At 46.7% G+C, this 19,349-nt stretch overlaps 1 protein-coding gene across 2 annotated transcripts in view; it reads right to left on the bottom strand.

The window, feature by feature from the left end:
• The window catches only part of GPC3 (glypican 3), a 144,800-nt gene that overhangs the window by 36,204 nt on the left and 89,247 nt on the right, over nt 1-19,349 (bottom strand). For both annotated transcript variants that reach the window (XR_014318429.1, XM_082771210.1), the window contains exon 6: nt 11,027-11,147. Coding sequence is in view for 1 of the 2 variants with exons in the window: in XM_082771210.1 (XP_082627336.1) it covers nt 11,027-11,147 (121 nt within the window). In the remaining variant the exon portion in view is untranslated. The remainder of the gene's footprint in view (nt 1-11,026; nt 11,148-19,349) is intronic.

The following is a 19,349-nucleotide window of genomic DNA, read 5'->3' as shown; positions in this document are numbered from 1 at the left end:
ATTTGTTTAGTTGTGTTGGAGCAGAACCCTGCTATGCCATCCAAAAGGCACTCAGAAAATCCTAAAACACACGTCACCAGCAGATAAAAGATCAGACAACAAGCAGTGACAAGGTAGGAGCACAAGGAACAATACAGAGATAGAGGTGGAGACAACCACCTCATCACCATCACGTCATTCAGACATCAAAGCAGAGATGGCCTCGAAGGAAGGCGCCCTCAGCCTGTTGTTACCTGAGGTCAGGATGCTCCAGCACAGGCCAGCGCCCAGTTTAAGTGGTGGGTATAAAAAACACAAGGCGGATGCACATGCACAACTTCAGAGCGTGGTGCTTTTACCTCTCAACCAAGCACACATCTGGGCTTCAGTACAGTGCAGTCCCACACCACAGCACCTCGGAAGACAGGTCGATGTTGTACCACTAATGCACCCTGAGCCACCTGCTAAAAACATTTCTCTGGGCAGGGGACCAGCACGCCGGAGGCAGGCACACAGCACAGTGTGGGTCCCTGCCACCCTCACCCACCTGCCAGCCAGCCCAGCCCCGCTCACGTCAAAGCAGCTGAGAGATTTCCTCTTGGCTCAGGCTCTGGCACACATGGCTGCTCTCCGGCTGTCAGCGACGTCTGCTGGGGCTGCCTGAGAGAAGACATCTCGTCCTTGGCACCAGGTAAGAAACAGCAAGCCGAGAGCTGTGTCGGAAGGGTTTTTTTTTCCCCTTTTCCTTCTGCCACTCCACAAACAAATCTGTCCCAGCAGCTTCCTCTTTTTCCCTAAAAGCTCCCAGCAGAGAGGGAATTCTCAAATCATGTATTTTTGCGTACAATGTTGTGTTGTACAGAGGTTGCTACTAGATTACACCCCCCCACCACCCCCCATGACTTCCACACCAAGGGGTACCCTGCCCTCCCAGGGGCTACTCTTTTTAGCTTTAGTGTTGCATTTGTTTTGTCCCAAGGCCCTGAAAGCTCAGAAAGCAACTGCAAAGAGCTCTGCTGAGCATCCCCAGCTCCACAGGGCTGCCACAGGGGACCCAACAACGGCCTTGCCAGCCACTTACCTACTACCAGACAAGAGAACCCTAGTGCACAGGCAATTACTGAGCTGTTGATTTCAGCAGAGATTTAAATTATGCAGGAGGAGAAAGACCCATAGCTAACAAGATTGGGGGTATTCACCACGGGAAGAGAGAGCAGCAGCCTTCCCTCCTGAGGACACACCAGGGCAGTTGGTGCCTTGCTGAGGCCTGGACATGCACTTAGGAGCTTGGGGGCCACCTCTGCCATCCACCAGCCACCATTCTGTTCCTCAGCCCTGTGCAGAAGGAAAAGCTGGGACACGGGAGCAGGGCTCTGCAGGCAGGACGGGGCCAGCACTGCTGGAGAAGGCGCCCAGCTGGAGCGGGGAGCCCAGGGCCCCAGGCCTTGCTGCCACAAGTATTTATGCACTTCACATTAAACAGGCACTCGACTGAGACAAACCAGACCAGAAGTAATCCCAGGAACGGGGGGTCTCCAGCCTCTATGGTCCCTAATTAATGGCTGATGGCTGGGCTGGCTCCTGGGCAAGGTCACCACACTCCTCTGCACTCAGAGCACGGCTGCTGCTTGCTGAAACCCAAAGAGGAGAAAATGTAACTTCAGAAACACAGCTTTTCAAGTGTCAGTACTGGCATGTGCCTCCTAGGATAGGCCTACAAACAAGAGGAAACATCCAGAGTCCATCATGGACACTGCTGATGCACTGGGGTGCAATTTATCACCATTACTGAAAGTACCCACCAAAAGCAGAGCCTGCAAGGTTCAGTATCCTGGGAAAAGCAGCAGGCAAGAGGAGCCCTGCCTGGGGTGATTCTCCCACACAGATGCACAGCCACCAGCTGACACAGCTCACCATTTAAATTAGATTTAAAACTGGTGACTTTATACCCTCCCCCAGAGAGACTCAACACTCGCAGAGGAAGCCCTGAAATGTACCTACACAAGTCTCACCCTCCACATTTAGGAGCAATGCACTGTCCGAAAAGGTCAACACTCTCGTTCCCCACTCACACGCAAGAGGCACTTGAAGGGTCCTGCCAAGAATAAAAAGTAATTTCCTGCCCATCATGAGAGGTCTTGATTACAGGACACCCATCCTCAGCCAGCTGTCCCTCAGTTCCCCTTGCTGACAGTGCTCCACAAGACAGCATCTTCTTACATGTGTCCTCAGAAAAAAACAGCTGAGCACATTTTCTTCTTTTAAATACTGTTCCCTCACAATACAGACAAGCAAGGCCATAGACAATAAATATTGCCACAACCTAACCTTCCCTGTTTGCTCTCAAGTTTTATGTGCCGCAAAGGCCATTTATTGCGGCACACGCTACAACAGCAAGAGCACTAAAATATAACCTGGCCTTTGCAGTTAGTTACATGTCAAAAGCAAGCTAAGAAGTTTAAAGAGCAAGAGCATTAACTGACAAAGTCTTCCTGAGCCATGCTGGCTATTTACACATGCACCAACACATGCAGGTTAAAGCAGCCTTATTGACAAAGGAAAGGGTTTGCCAGAGCAGAGACCTACCTAATTACAAACAGCTGCTTTGTCAGCAGGTGTAACAAAAGGAGCAAGATTACAAATCATTCATTACCAAAAACATACAGAACTTCTTTCACTTTCTGACTGCAGCATGGCTTGGCTGAAAGCTCACGGGGCTGCAGCAGTCTATGCTGGCAGCTACCTCCAAGGTGGGACAGAGCACTGGGAGAGGTCCCAGGAGCCTCTCCTGTTCCCTGAATCATGGTGTACAGGTACAGCTCTAGGTCCGAGCAGGGCTGTTGCAGGTGGCACAGCTCACAAACATCTTGTGCACGCCAAAGTGCAGCTCCCAGCACAGCCTCCTGAAGCCTGCAGGAAGAGAGCGGCCGGCAGGACCTCGAGATGGAGCTGGCCCAACCTGCCCAAGGCAAATCTGACTTCATTGCTTTTTCCCCCCTCCCCCGAGAACACGGCTGCTATGTGGTTACACACCACAAGCTGGAATCAAAAGTAACATTATTGTTAGCGGGCCTTTTTCTAAAGAACAAAGCAATCAGGTTTGTTCTGCGGCCAAGATGACCATAGGTTACCTTCCAGGCCTGCTCTGGAAGATGAAGATTAGCTCCCACAATCCCAATCCTCTGTCTGGACCACATTTTAAAAACCTTGACATTAAATCAAACTCTAGAGAGAAATGCAAAAATGAGAGACCTACCAGTCATCTCACCAACTCCAGAGAGGTCTGTGTGCTTTGCTACTGTAATTACATTTCAAAGAAAAGGAGCTGGGGAAAGTTTTCCCAGTCCCCTGCTGAAAATTTGGCCCCCAGACCCCTCAGCAGACAAAGTGCCTCTGTTGGCAAAAGCCAAGGACCGAGGGCCATCACTTCTACGGGGAGGGAGCAACCCCTGCTTTGAGAAGCCCTCAGGCAGCACCAGACCTGGTGCTGCTGCCCCATGGGCATGCATGGGCAGCCAGGGACCACTGGAGAGGACACCCACCTTGGCCATCTTCTACTGATCACGTTACCAGGCTGAGTCACAGCACGAGGTGATATTTGAGACGATCAGCGAGGCCCAGAATAACTGTAATTAACTGTTCATTTGGTATCAACGGATCCACTTGTTTTGCTACACAAGGATTCCTCCAGGTTTGTTTCCTCCACAACAGGATAAACTCCAGTGCTGGTACAGGATATCTGGTGTTTGTTTTAAAGTGCCGCTGTGCATCAGCTGCTTGTTTTGGACACAAAGGAAAATTAGTCCCTTTTAAAGGTGTTTTTCTCCCCAGCTGATTTCCATCACGTTGTTTGGAGGACACACCTGAGGCACCTGCCTCCCCGCATGATCCCCCCTGGAGCTGAAGCCACAGGGGCAAAGTTGAATCCCTTTTCTTACACAGGACTGCAGCAACGAGGGAATTTCAGGGAAGGTGAGCAATAAAATGCTATTTATGTTACCTAAATGCTCTGAATGTCAAACAAAATGATGCGGAAGCCATCCATAACACCAAGCCATCCAAGCTCAGCCACCCCCACTTCCCGGTCTTGCTGGATTGCGGGCTGGATTTCCTTGCTGCACAGGAAAACTTCGCTGCTCCTACAGTCACAACCAAGCTAAACAACCATTCTAATGCCAGATAAGAGGCGAAACACCACTGGTGAGCGACTTGACTACTAGATAGGAAAGGGGCATTAGTAAAAACGAAGTACAGGTGAGGCTTTCTTTTTTCCACACAAATGCAGGAGACACGGGGCTTTACAAGTGCCTTTCCTGCATGTTCCTGAAATTCATTGCTGGGGAAGGTGAAATGGAAGTCCACAAGGAAACAGAGTGAGTCCTATCTTGAAAAATGACAGCTCTGTAGTCCCGCTACATAGAAGTAAGAAAAAGAAGTACATGTGGGGATGGACCAAAGGACTTGGGTGCTCTGAGGAAAATCTTACAGTGAATTATTTTCTCCAAGAAATGGACAATATGGGGCTTCTAGGATGCTGACAGTTTTGCTACCGCCTTCAATAAAAGCAACAGGTCAGTAACAGACAGCAGTCTTAACTTCAGCAGCCGGGAGATGCTCAGGTCCTCAAGCACAGCCAGGTTCTAGCATCACTGAGCACAGCCAGAAATGTGACTATTTACCACCCTTTCCTTACTTAAAATGGGAAATACCTCACATTCCACAGCAAATTTAACTGCCGCAAGCAGTAAAAGCATGGGGCTTAACAGTGCACCCGTTACGCTCCTCCATGTCGCGCAAGACCATATGTAAAACCAGCAAGAAACTTCAGCAGACAGAGCCCAGATTACAAGTTAGCCAGTTACCGTCTGTTTAAAAACACACGCACAAACACCGACTTCAATTAATCTCGGGCTGTTAAAGAAAACCCATTTAGGGTGACCTACGGGTACAGCGTTCCCACAACAAACCCGATAAAGCAGGGATGTTTGCAGATACAGCCCTGACGCACGATAGCTGGCGCAGGCAAGCGGTGCTTCATGCTGAAAGCAAGAAGGAGGGAAAGAATGTTTTTGGATTTAAAAACCTTCCAAACAATAAAATACATTAAAATTTAATTATGTTCTAGTTAGAGAGGGTCACACTTCCCCTGATTTAACTGGCCTGGCAAAATCCTGTAATTGCCACTTCCATATGGAGTTGGAGGCTGCAAGAGAGCATTTACAGTGGTGTGTTAACAAGAGCTGAGGCACAGCTCAAAAGGACAATGTCGTTACTCTTTAAATACCAGGCCTAGACTTGGTGGAGCTATAGATTATTTTGTGCAGTAAAAGAGGAATTAAGTGATCCATTCCAAAATGCATTTATCATTAAAATAAAAATCTTCTGTCATTTTATTTAATAGCCTTAGTAAGAAATAATTGCAATGTCTGGTTGCTTTCAACAACATGTGGTTTTAATATTTTAATTGTTACAAACTGTTTAATAATGTCGAACAAAAGGCGTGTCCAATTATTGTGTTTATTAACTTTTCTTTTGAGGACTTGATAAATTATATTACACATATACAGTGCTTCAGATACTGTAGTGTTAACTTACTAAATTTGAAAGTGGAAAATCAGCCAACAGTGACTCGTTTTGGTGCAACTTAAATATTGTATTTGCGAGTGACAAGCATTATGTATCACTTCATTTAACAATCTAGTAGTTTGTGCATTTTTCTAATTATTGTGCTGCTTTATCTAGCTAGGGAATTAAACTACAATGGGAATAATAAACCTCACAAAGCCTAACAGGCCACAGAGAGACATGATTCCACCGAATCTGTCAAAGTCACTGATTTTTTTCTGAAGGGGAACTATATTCCTGAAAAGTCCTCAGCTCCCAGGGTCTCCCACTATAGACTTAATAGTTTTCCCAACTTTGAGCCGGCTGGGACAGCACCTGGCAAGGCTTTTCCCGGGACTTGACAACTCCCTTGGAAGCACCCACCAGGGTGAGCCACCTCCGCACGCCAGCTCTTGGGGCACCCCACAAGGACAGCCATCTCCATACCAGTCACAGGTTTCCCCATGCAGGGACCAGATCCGACCCCTCTGCTGCCCAAGAGTGGCCCCCCACCACCGGTCCCCAGTGCTCGGACACACTCTGTATTTTGAACGAGAGGCCTGAGACGCGTTTGGGCATCGCGCTGTTCCCAGGCCTATTTTGTTTACATTTGATTCAATCAAGTTGTGGCCTTTTGGCCTCTTTCCAAATTAACTTCTGGGTGACCTCCGCTGTGCCCTCTCCCAGCAGCAAGGCCTCCGAGAAACAGGCCATTAAACCTACAAACAAATATTGGATATATTGCTTGATCAAGCCAGCTTCAAACATAGCTATTTAACCCCCGGCACATGCTTTTGCAAACTAAGTATATTTTGTCTTCAGTCATTCACCCTTCTTTGCCTACTTTTTTTTTTTAATTCCGTCTAGAGCTCCGTGTTTTACTGCCTCATAAAACTTCAAAATTTTGTTCTCATCCTCCCGTAAACCCCACGAAGAGCAGCGCAGGGCCCGTTCACACGGATCTCGCTGCAGGGCTGGGTCTTTACAACGAGCACATGAAGAAAGGCAGCAAGATCCTACCCTGTGGATCAGCCATAATACTCCAAGAAATTGTGTGTTCCCCCTATTTCCAAGGAAATAAATCAAAGTTGGTTTCTCAGGGTCTGTGAAAGCATATAGCCTGGACTCCAATCCCCAAAGGGTTGGTGTTTTTTAATATTTTTTTTTTCCAAGAGCTTATATGGTAGTTGGATTTCTGGCTAGAGAATATGCAATATGATAAAAACACAGCCCCTATAAAGGGCAATAAATTACAGATTGTTTGATGTGGAAACCAAAGAACTGTCAAACTCCAGTATATCTGAAATATTCTAAATGAGCCCTTAACTCCAGTGTCTGGAAATGTACAATATGTTTCCAGACCCTTCAATCTTGTAAAGGCCCATCTCCCCCACTTAATTTTCCTTTTATGGATTTTATTCTTTATTTTTAGTGGATTTTTTCCCCTCCTCTTTCAAAACTGTGCTCTTCCTCTTCGAGATAGTCCTATGATAAACAATAGGAATTATCTAACTGTAGAAAGGAATCAGAAGTGGGCCCAAGCTTAATTTTTAGGAATGCTGTTTTGTCACAGACTTTGTATGGGATGTCACCTCCTCACTTCATCTGCCCACTCACAGAACAGGGACAGCTACTGCTGCGGCTCACTGGGCTGCTTTGCAGGTAAGTGCAGTAAGGACAGGGGAAAGCATCCGGGTAGAAATGGTGTCAGAGCCCTGCAAGCACCGCAGGGAGTGCACAAGGAAGCTGAGGACAGAGAGAGAGAAAAAGGAGATCCAAGAGCATCACACCGGCTGATCCAGTACCTGCAGTCTCCATCCCAGCTGCACGCTTGCATCAGCATCACCCAGGTCCACTCACCCAAACCTTTCTTGGTCAGAGGTCACTGACAGAGCAGAGCATCCAAGACATGGGACATGAGGCACGATGGCTTCCACCTCCACACATATCTGTTAAAACTTGAACTCATCCCCATCTGTCAGCCATCCCCGTGGGGAGGGGAAACTTGAGTGACCAGAGGAAATAACTCATTTGCACACTGCTTTTTGCCTAGGCTTGCTATCAAGTCACAAAGAAACTGAGCAAGACCTTGTGCTGACAATGAATAACCTCTCACTTCCAATATAGTTTCATGTGTGGGATGAGTGAAAACCCTTCTAGCCAGAAACAGACCCCATCCACTCTGGGAAATAAAAGTTAGGAACCAATTCCAACTCATTTTCCTGAAGGCGACCCTTGGCCTCCCAGCTGAGATAACAATGCTAATATTTATGGACGGGCTATTCCTGCCTCTGGACACAGAGCAAAAATAACTCAAATCACAACTTGGTAGACACATCTAACAGAACTGAAAAAGGAATCTTTGCTTCCAATACAGTAATAACAAACCATCTCGCCCACCAATGCAAAAAAAAAAATAGCACCACCCACAGTCACACATGCACACAAAAAAAAAGTGGTCTGGAGTTCTGATGTGATGAGTAGGCATCAGCAATTGTGACTCATCCAGAAAGAACTGACCTGAGACAACACACCACTCAGACAGCCATGCTTCATTCATTTATTTATCTTAGCTTGATAAAAGATGCTTAGACCAAGCTAAAACAATCCGGCAATCTTTTTGACTTCCCTTTCTCTATGGGTTAAGTTTTCTGTACTCTTTTTAGTCACTGTGCATTTGGTTCTAATGCACAAATAACATTCTCAAACTGGAAAAGTTTGAAAAGGTTTTCTCATATATGCATATGCTTACACAGATTCAGTTTGAGAAGATAAGAACTCCTGAGCAAGCATTATTTCCTCCCTCATACAACATATTTGCCAAACTCAAGCAAACTTGAAAATTTGGTGTACTGATGAAAGAACACACATTTTTCAGCAGCATGAGTAGCCTGAAGTAAACTGAAGCCAGAGCACCAGCAAGCTGCAGACATTGGCAAAAAACGACTAGAAAATGCTGTGGAAATCTAACAAAAATTGCACCAACTAGCACGGTTCCTGAGTCTACCAGTACGAATGAAAACTGACCTGCATCTCCAACACAAAAAAATGGGGAGGATTTCATTAAGTTGTGCTCGACAAATAATATACTGGTAGTCACATGGGAAACTAGTTTAGAACTCTGAGCGCTACGTGAATTCTTTTTTTCCAAAAAGACTGAATGTTTGCAAAACCTCAGAAACCACTGTCCAGTGAGTTTGGTAGATACGGAGTTTTTCACCCTTCCCAAGCCTAGGAGCCCACACTTTCCCAGATCTGAAACCAACACCTGAAAAACAACTGTAATTCATCCAGAGTTGTTCCTTCCACATTTCCTACTCTTTAGCATCCAAGATGTGTTCCAGATGTGAAGCAGATCACAAAACTTCAGCAGGCCAAGAAAAGAAGTGTGATGGTGAGCTCTGCCACCCAAAATCCCTAATTTAAGTAACATCCACAGTTATTTTACCAGTACATAAGCTGCTTACCACTGATCTTCAGCGTGAATAGCTAGGTTCATAACTAACTTTCACAAGTCACTTTACATTTTCTCCTGATTTTATTCTCAATTCCCCTCTTTCTCAAACATAACTTCACAGGAGGGGTTGATTTTTTCAAACTCTTACAATTTATGCCATCCAAATCAAAACAACTCATCTGCTCCCTGCAATGCTACAACTTTCCAGTCTGATACTGCGAACAAGGGAGAAAGCTGTAAAAGACCACGACTGAGCTGACCACATTCACCCACTTACCCCTATTCTTCTCAGAGCAGGAGCTGACACAGACAGGCTGCTGCTGTAAACAGCTACATTCAGCCAAGTTATGTTTACCCAGGGTCCCTCGTTCCACAAAGCTTAGCTCCTCAGCAGCCTGAACTGTTCAGCGAAGACCTAACTTGACCCAATCTGGCAGCCAGCGTTTCACAACCACTTTATGTCAGCAGTTTCAAGTACGCTAATAACCATGTTTTGTTCAGTGCGACTTTCTCACTGTGAACGGCAAAATATCATTATCACCTGCAGGTTGAAGCCTGCCCTCTACCCCATTTAATAGGGAGCTGATTATGCTATTCTCTCTCCCCCCCCCCTTAATAATTACAGGCTGTGGGCAGATGGCACAGCTTTTCCATGCAGGAAGGCAGAGCAGGCTGCGCTGCCATCGCCTGTTCCACTTGCTGGGGTGCTCTCGGGGTCCCAGTGGCCCCAGTGCTCCCAGCCAGCGGCCGGTGACGTGTGCCTGCCCTGTGGGGCTTCGGCCAGGAGCTGCTATCACAACAGCCCCTGGCACCCGCGGGAGCAGGAAAGCAGAGGTTAGCAGAAAAGTCGCTAAGCCAGCAAATTCAGGCAGATCAGCCCTCACAGCCCACCAGCCGGAGTGCAGCTGGGCTTTACCATGGGAAGCTGCCACTGCTGAAAGCATCGTGCTGGAGCAAACCTGGACAAGATCCCCACCAGTAAAAGCTCTCTTGAGGGAGACAGGGCAGCTCAGCCATGTTAAAGACAGCGTTATGACCTGAGTATTTTTCCAGCAAGACCCCAATGCTGTATGTTCCCAGAGAGTACAGAGGTCCAATCTGCCAGCCTACTAGAAAACAACCCCTCTGAGAGTTACACAGTGACAGAGAGCAGAGTCCAGAGCCAGACCCCAGCCCAGCTGGGGGACAAAGGCAGGGCTGGCTCGAGTCAATACTGTAGGAGAGCTCTGGGAGGTTAAACCCTCTCCCTGCAGCACTCACACTGTGTGAAAGGCAGTTTCCCTCACACAGCTCACAGCCATTGCCAACTGAACGCAGCGCAGAGGTGTCACTTAATCCCTTGGCAGCAGTGGGGCTTCACAGACTTAACCTGGCCTGGCATGATGGGTAGAGACAAGATACTGCTTGTCCTTGCAATGATGCCAGGTCTGAGACCGTGGGAAGGAAGCTCCCTGCCTGGCGAAGAGGGTCTCATCCAGCTCTGCCACATCCCCATTAAACAGTAACTTGCTTTGACAGTGATTAGGAGCAGACATCCAAGGACACGCAGCAAACTAACAACTGACCCTCCATTCCAGCCATGAGCAAAGGCAAAGAACATTTCAACAAGAGCTGATGTCAGACGTGCCACATAACACCTTGTGCTTGTGGATATCACAGCAGCACCATCTTCCCACCGTACCAGGGATGAGCACCTACCAGAAGTGCACCACAAGGACGCATCCAGTGCCTGGGAACAGGCTGAGCCCAAAGGGCTGCACCATGCATGCCCTGTGGCTCCTGTTTTGCCCACAGGCTTAAACCAGGACCTGCCATGCATGCCTGGTACCAAGCCGGGCCGAAGCAGCACCTGCTCTCCACCCATCTGCTGAAAACAGAGCTGCCCAGGGTTGTCTGGCTGAGCCCGAAGAAAGTGTGGGGGAGGCCAGACTGATTTGGAAACCACCCACTCTGGAGTCATCCCCTGCTGGCACGCCTGCAACAAACCTGGTTGATGTGTTTCAGCTTGTCAATAATCTGGCTGATCACTGGCTCAGGACTTTTCATCTTCACCTCATGGTTGCCAGGGTGAGCTTTTACTCCGTTCCTTGTGATTTGGGGGCTGTATCTGTGGAATGAGAGAATGTGGAAAGTATCTGTGAGAACAGAGGAGACCACGATGTGACAGGCTAACACAGGAGATCTTTAAAGTTCAGTACAAACGAGAGTATTCCCAAGATAAGAACCAGCCCTTTCCAAAATTGAGAGAATAAAACAGTTAATAATGACACAGGAAAGGCAGAAGATTCCTGTATATATTTCTGCTCTGCCTTTGCAAAGCAGCAAGATGATGTACTTGATCACTTGAGGACAATGAAGTCCTTTCCAGTCCATTAGTAACCAAGGAAGACGTTAAACAATATACAACAGGGATAAATATTTTCACATAACTTGCACCCAAGAGTCCTAAAAAAGCTGGCTGAGAAATTCTGGCTTGCTCATGTTTGTTTAAAATAAATCTTGGCAGACCACAGAGACTCCAGTACAAGAGTGGTAGTGTGCCCACAGCCAAAAAAAAATGAGTGGGATGACCCAGTTAACTGCAAGCTGATTAGTATAACATCAACCCCTTGCAAAATAATGACTATCACTGATGTGTGATTTCAATAATAAAGAATTAAAGCATCAGAATATAATTAATGCTGTCAACATTGCTAATGGAAAATAGGTGTTGTCAAACAAACCTGATTTCAGTCTTTGATGAGATCCAGCCTTGGGGATCAAAGTAACAGCTTCAACACAGAACATACCTTGACTTTGGTGCAGTGCTGGACTCTGCACCACACGATATCCTGATTTACACGGGTACCACCATGTCAGTAAAGCATGCATAAAGCAAATTAAGAGCTGGCTGAGACCACCAGAGACAGCCTCCATGGGCACCCTCCCCAGGCAGCTTGCAGGGATGCTGTGCAGAGGCAGGTGGCCAAGCCAGCTCTCAGTTTTTTCATCAGCAACTAAGAAAGCAGTGTAAATGCACTGCTGCCAAATCTATGGAATGGCAAAGTTTATCAGAGTGAGGAGAAGGGGGAAAGACAGGGATCACAGCATATTTTGCTTTGGAGGAAAGCACTCCCGCACCTGGTACCTGGGTAATAGCTTGTGCCACTCAGGATGTGAGACAAGCAGCCTGTACCAACCTCAAACTGGGCTTCAGGACCACAGTAAGTGGTTGTTACCACTTACTGCTCACAGCCAGGGCAGCAGCACACTGCTGCCTTCCTGAGCTGCGGGTTGTTTGTGTTCACTGCAGCCCCAATTACTGGCCCCGGTACTGTAAAAACACAAACCAAGCCCTCATCTCCAAGAGCTGACAGCCCAAGCACACGCTGCCAAAACCCGGCACAGCCTACGAAAGCAAGATTTCGGAGATAACACCGAGCATCAGTCTGCTTTACTGTATGTTTGTTTTTCCGGTGCCGTGGGTAAACTTGATGAGTATTCCTTTCTGTGCCTCATCTCCTGCATGTCGCATCCGTACCCAGCTCCCAGCACCAGCCCCGGTGACTGCCCCCACCTGCCAGCTCTCCTTCCCCTCCCCACTACTCGGTCCTTCGCCATGACAGGCAGCTCATCTCCCACAGGCTTTGTGGAGGAAGCAGGACATCAGCAGGGATTAAATTGAGGGGAGGGAGATAGGAGGGATGGTGGGGCCAGCTCAGGGAGAACGCTCTGCTGGGGGAGAAAGCAATAGGCACAAGGTTATTCATCCACATGAGCTGTTGGGGTACACAGAAGGTTTTGGGGGTTTGGCTGCACTTGAACTCTTAACTAACAATGAGAGAGTCAGACATGCAGGGATATAAAGCCTACTGCAGATTTACACTGGTGGAGCAGGAACCTGTTCCCAGCCTGAAACATTCACATCATTCCAAAACACTGAGGTTGATTTCCACTCTGAGGCTTTTTCAGAGCACAAGTTACCCATCCACGAACGCTCAGCACTCCAGCTGCACCCCACTGCACCGTGCAATCCCCATACACCAGGCACTGTTCCAGCAGGTACAAAACACAGCTACACCTGAGACATAAGAGCTCCCAGTTCAGGAAAGCGCTTAAATGTGCTGTCAGAGGTTTGTCCTAGGCTGAAAGCTAAGTGATTTGTAGAACAGGGGCCAAAGCAAGGCAGGCTTGGACACCAGACTGAAGCAAGCCGTGGCCAGCCAAAGCCTGGCTTCCTGCAGCTCAGCCAGCGGTGGGACCGTGGGCTCAGAGCACCATCTCGTGGGAAGACAGCGCTGCCGCAAGCACACATCGGCTCTGGTCTGCAAATAGTTGTGGACTTTAACCTTTTGCAGGGGAATAAGGCACTGGAAGCAACGAACCATCAAACCTGCTACTTTTTTTGTCACAGTGTCACCTAATGCTACTGTGCCAGGCTGACAAACACATCTAGCGACTGAACACTAACATCTATAAAAACTTTTTAGATTTTTAGTGGCTTTTTAGATGCCAAAGAAATTTCCATTTTTGGTGTTGCTGTGAATCTAATTCAAAAACATTGACAGAACTTTAAAACACATTGCTGAAAAGTCTCCTGTGGTTTAACCAATTTAACCAGTAGGATCAATCTCCCACAGGTTTTAGTAAGAGCAGAACCGTGCCCAGTTTGGTGCATGCCTAAATTATTACAGTCTCTCTCCTAAGCCGTTTTACAAAGAAACTTAATAGTTTGGTTTTGAGTGGGCAAAACACCTTCTGAAATCCAGGCAACAACTGCCAGAAAGAATTTCTGTAGCCTACACAATGTCACATAGGAGGGAGGAACACAGCTACTGCAGGTCAAGGTAACATGTCCAAAGACAGGACTTGTTCTGGAGAAGGCGGAGACCCCTGCGCATCCTCGGAGTCATGAGGACATCAGACCTCACTCCCCAAGGGACAAGTCTGGGGGAGAAGGAAGCAAACCTCAAAGTGCTTGCAGAAGGAACTCTGCTTAAAACAGTCCCACTGGGAAAGCAGAGTGCCACCGACTGCTGTTTCTCACCTGGCAAGGTATGAGGGGACATAATAGGCCCCAAATGAACCCTTTACCTCATTGTACGTAATTTGAAGCAGCACAGCAGCGGGCTCTGCAAGCTGCACGTATTGGGACTGAATCACAAAGCAGCAGATGCACAGGGACATGCTACATCTGAAGAGCCAGACACAAGCTCCTGCATGGCTTGGGTGCTTTAGGACACACTGCATTCACGCTGCCAAGCCAAGACCTTGAGTGAGAGGTGGATATCAGCTCCCCCTTGTCAGAAAGCGGCACGGGCTGGCACACATTCAGGCACGTGCGATGCGGCCAAACCAAGGGTTAAAGACTTTGAAATGTAGCTTCAGCAAGGGATGAACATTCCTGAGATGCCAGAAAAACTTGAAAAGGCAGCTGGCATCCCTCTCTGCAGCCTGGGCCAAGCAGCCAGGCCTCCAAGGACTAACATGGCATAAAGATGCCTTTGGAGACCCCACAGAGCTGGACAACGAGGGGGTCCCAGCACAGCCCCCACACAGGAAAAGCCACAGCTCCCCTGCATCCCACCAAGTCATTAAAAGGCAGGTGGGCTCACAGGGTCTTGCAAAGCAACAGCATCACCTTCCTCCCGTGTTCCCCAGCCATGGCTCAGGTAAGAAGAGATCCGAGCCACATTGGGCCACTTTCAGCATATGCCAATAGAACAGCCCCTTCTGCAGGGTGCTAGAGCCACTCCACCAAACCCACCATACACCTCTACCAGTGACACCAGTACTGAACAGCAAATGCACAGTGGTTAAAGTCCACCCCATGGTCATGGGGGTCCCTGAACTGAAAGGATATCAGTGTTGCAATATGAGCATGGTCTGGCTTCCACTTCATAAGCAAAGCCCAAAATACTTTTCCTTTTTGATGTGCCTCAATGTCAGTCTGCAGCATTTCCTTGCCTGGGCTCTCTGGGCATGGGCTCTTGCTGGGGTCACGGTATTCTACAAAGATAAATGTCACATAGCCCTCACTAAAACAACTTGAAAGACAACCACCTGATGAAAACACTGATGATCTGAGGTTTTCTGTGGGGATAGCACAGTGATAGACCTTTCATACTCTTCATTCACCATCTGTAAATGCCGAAGTATGAAGTCACATTAAGGGATTTTCTTCTCCCTTTCTACCCACCATCCACAAACTTCTCCAGTGAATGTTTGGCCATTCCAGTCCAAATGCAGCTCTTTCCAGGCTTTCAATTCAGAGCAATGAAGACAAGATGACAAATGCTATTTAAAAATATGGCAATAAATGTAAAATGTGTGTTCATCCTACTTGGCCATACTAGGCTTAGAGATGAGTTACTGCAATGCCTGACACATGATTTAGAGAAAGTAATCCTTTAAGTCAAACGAAGAATTACACCTTTTAGAAAAAAGAAAGTAAGTTTTTCATTCAAGTAACAATTAATTTACGCTTGCCTTCCAGTTGTAAAGTATTTATTCAAATACAGCTGCACAATTTAAAGAGCACGGTATCCTTTGCACTCTTTCTCTACTGTCTCTGCTCACTGAATCATACTTGTTTTGAGGGAGCAGATGGGGGACAAACACAGCACAGACTGCTACAAGACAGGGCTACCATATAAAAAAAGAAGCTTCACGTCACAGGACTTCATGGCTGAGCTTGAGAGCAGTATTTCCAACACTTGCAGTCCCCAAAAGCTGCTCTGTGTTTCATGACAACTTACTACTCAGCCTTGAGGGGGTGGTCCAGAGATTCACAACTATTAACACAATGGTGTGAGTGCACCCTTTTAGATGTTTCAAATGGAGTCCTGATCACACAGCCACTGGTCTGCTCAGTCCTGGAGAGGAGTACATCTGTCAAAGATTAATTTTTTTTTAAACCATTAAAGCCTTTGAAGTGTAAAACATTAAGTAAGGCTTTTATTTGAATAAAACACCTTCCCACACACACTCCCATTGCTTTTGGCTGCAAAGACTTCTACACACAACTCCCCAGCTCCCCTTTCACAGTCAGATAGCATTAAAAATGGTAACACCCTTCCTTTTAGAGAAAAAAGGAGAGACTTTGAACCAGGATGGACTGGAGCTTGTTTGGACTCAATTGGCCAGATTCTGCCTCTTTTGAGACCAGGAGACTGTAAAAAAAGGGCAAGCAAGGAGTAAGAAAAAAGGTAGATGTTCTCTCACCACCAGAGAAATCTAGGCATACCAGCAGCCTCACCAGCCTCTCCAAACCTGCACTAACTCACAGTTGCTTTTACTTTCATTGCCCTTCTGGCTACAGTTCAACCTCAGCATTGCAAAGTAAGTCCACACTGGCTGGCAACACTGGATCCTTATCACACAGGTGGCAAGAATAGCGAAATGATGGAAGAGTTGCTTCCAACCCACACATTGCACCCTACAACCAGGGAGCAAGTCCAGGATGAGTCCACAAGCCTCCAAGAAGAGGTGATAACTTTTTTCCCCTGATGGCTTCCTCTCTGAAGAGAGAATGTGTCCACCCCAGCTGTCCCTTTTCACTCAGGGTACATGGTCCCAACATCCCTTGACCAAATGCAGGCACTGGCTGTACGAGGGTGCAGGCAGCAGGAGCATGAGGTGCATGGTTCTCAAGTGCCTTCCCAGCTTACAGTGTGCTACAGCAAGCACTTGCAATTGTTGCAGAGTTCACAGTGCCCCAGCCAATTTACACCACCAGCGGCTCTGAGAAAGTTTCTTCAAAAGCAGCCGGGAGAATACAATGCTCTCAGTGGGGAGCATTTGGACCTAAGTAAAAAAGACATTTTCTGCTGCATTCCCAAATATCAACTTCCTCGCAGCCTGGTCTCCCTACCGTGAGAGCCCTCCAAGAGCCTGTTGTATTAGTTCCTTGCCAAAGAGAAATGCTGCCTCTTCCAAACCATCCTATATCATGCACTACAGCCAGTAAGTGTGCAACAGATGTTAGTTTTTATTAAATGTGAAGTCTCCAGTAAGAAAAGCAAATACTGTAATATTCATAGCAAAACAACGGGAGTTTAAAGTGTAAAAGGACAGCCTGAAGACTCCCTCCATTCTCACATCAGTTCAGTAAAGTTCAAGACAAATAGATTTTGGAAGAATTGGTTAAACCTGAGACCAAGCAGCAGGCTTAATATAGGAAGATTCATGATCCTCATTTTTGCAATACTCTGGAAACAATTATGGCCACTCAATAACTGACTGAATTTGCCTACTATCCTTTCATTATAGCTTACATTTGCTACAAAGCTGTGTTTTATGTGCTTGAAAAGTTATACAGCCTCCCTCTTTGGGGACTCCATTGTATCAGATATTTTGCAGCACTGCCAGAAATAACCAAGCCCTTCATGAGCTAAAGGGTTATTGCTGGCATGGAATTTCCTTTGTTCCAATTACAGAATCTCATTTTTCTCCCTTGCTTCCAATTGTGCTTTCATTGTTTATGATTTGTATGATTAAAACAAACCACAGTATATTGGCAAAAACAGGGAAATCTGAGACTTCTAGCATGAAGAAAAGAATCTGGCAAGGTGCTAAAAATATATTAATTTGGAATTGGTATAAAGAGAACAAGAGTTATGTGGATAATTTAGATTAATGTACAAGTTTGTCTTGAACAATTTGGAAATGGCAATATCTAACAGTAATACTTAATGTACTTACAAGTCTTGCAGCAGGCAAATGTTGCTGTCATTCTATTCATAACAGCTTGAAAGGAATATACTACTGTAAGCAGATTATTAAACTGAGAGTCTAGATTTTAATAGGCTTTTAGTATTAAATGCTGCAAAAGCCTGATGCTATATATAAGGTCCAAATCACCTCTGAGATTTAGATGCCTAACTCCCACAGAAACTGAGATGAGTTCAATATCTCAACACCCACTTGACTTAAGTTGAAGCCTTTACACAAGCTAATTATTCAGACAGGACTTCTGTGATAGGAATCCTCCTCTGTTCTTAGTCTGCACTGTATGGAGAAAGGGATAAGAGAAGCCGGACAACATATTCCCTTGTTTGCCTGTTTCCCATCAATACAGCTAGCTGTCTGACACACATGCTGACACAAAGCCTCCTGGCAATTGAGCACACCAGATTTGTTATTTTGGAGCACTGCACAAAAAACAGCAGCCCCACACTACTAGGACTCAGACACAGTCCAACACAGTCCCAACTCTCATTCCCATCCATCTGCCCTCGCCCCCAACTCACTTTGCAGTTGGCAACTCTCACATGGACAGGCAGAGTCAGGATCCAGCAGAAGTTTTGCTTTGGAGTACCAGTTTGTCTCCAGGTCAGCAAAAATCCAGCTCACCAGCCTGCTCAAGCTATTGCACACCCACCCTGTCTGTACATCCAGCCCTCTGCAATCTCAGAGAAGTGCCTGTCAGTTAACTGAGCCCTGAAAAACTGTGGAGAGGTGCACAGGGATGCAGAGGGTCAGAGGAAGATCCAGCAGGTCCAGTCACCAGCTACCACAAACATTAAAACACTACAACCCCTCACAAGTTCTTGACAAGGGGTAGAGTGTGCCACGTGCAGCTTTTGCTGTGAATATTTGTAGCTTCTCATAAAAGCATAGAACATTTTTGCACACTTTGAGAAGTTTGAAAAGCAGCAATTTGATGCCTTTTCTTTTCCCTTGCTACTTTGGTTTATGTTCTTCAACCACACAGCAACAGCACAGCAAAAGGTGCTGCTTAGTACATGGCCACAGAAATCTGTTGTCCTTATACAGTCACCAGCATTTGCAAGATATTTCTGACAGGTCAAAGTACCACATCTTAAACACACAAAAGAGAACACCTCACAGATCAAACCTCAGGAAGGAGGACAAATTCTTGCTATTAAATGGTCCAACAAGGAGAACTACATGAGGTGGACATAGGACCACACTGTAAAAGACAGTGTGGAATTAATCTTTTTTTTTTTTTAAATGTTAAAATATACAAAGCAGGGTGAGTGATGCTGAGCCATCAGCAGAGCAGATTGCACATCATCCCTGCTGCAAGACACATTGTGGAAAGCCCTCTGCCAAGCAGGTCCTCAGACCTCTTAACTTCATAACTCTTAACTGCACCATGCAGGTGGGATGCCCCAGAGCCAAGGATGAAACAAGAACATAGCCCAGGTACAGTCAGACCTTGCTCACAGTTTGCTGTATGATGAGGAAAGCACTGCTGGCTGCAGTGCCTCAGAGTCCCAAATGCACGTGCTGTGGTCAATCGGGGCAGAGAGAGTAAAGGGCAAGGAGGAAACTGAGAATGGTTCAAGGCTCAAAATGAGAAATG

This window comes from Aythya marila (genome assembly GCF_965140915.1).
Source record: "Aythya marila genome assembly, chromosome: 13".
NCBI lineage: Eukaryota > Metazoa > Chordata > Aves > Anseriformes > Anatidae > Aythya > Aythya marila.
The sequence above is the reverse complement of the archived record's forward strand: the minus strand, read 5'-3'. Positions and strand labels throughout refer to the sequence as shown.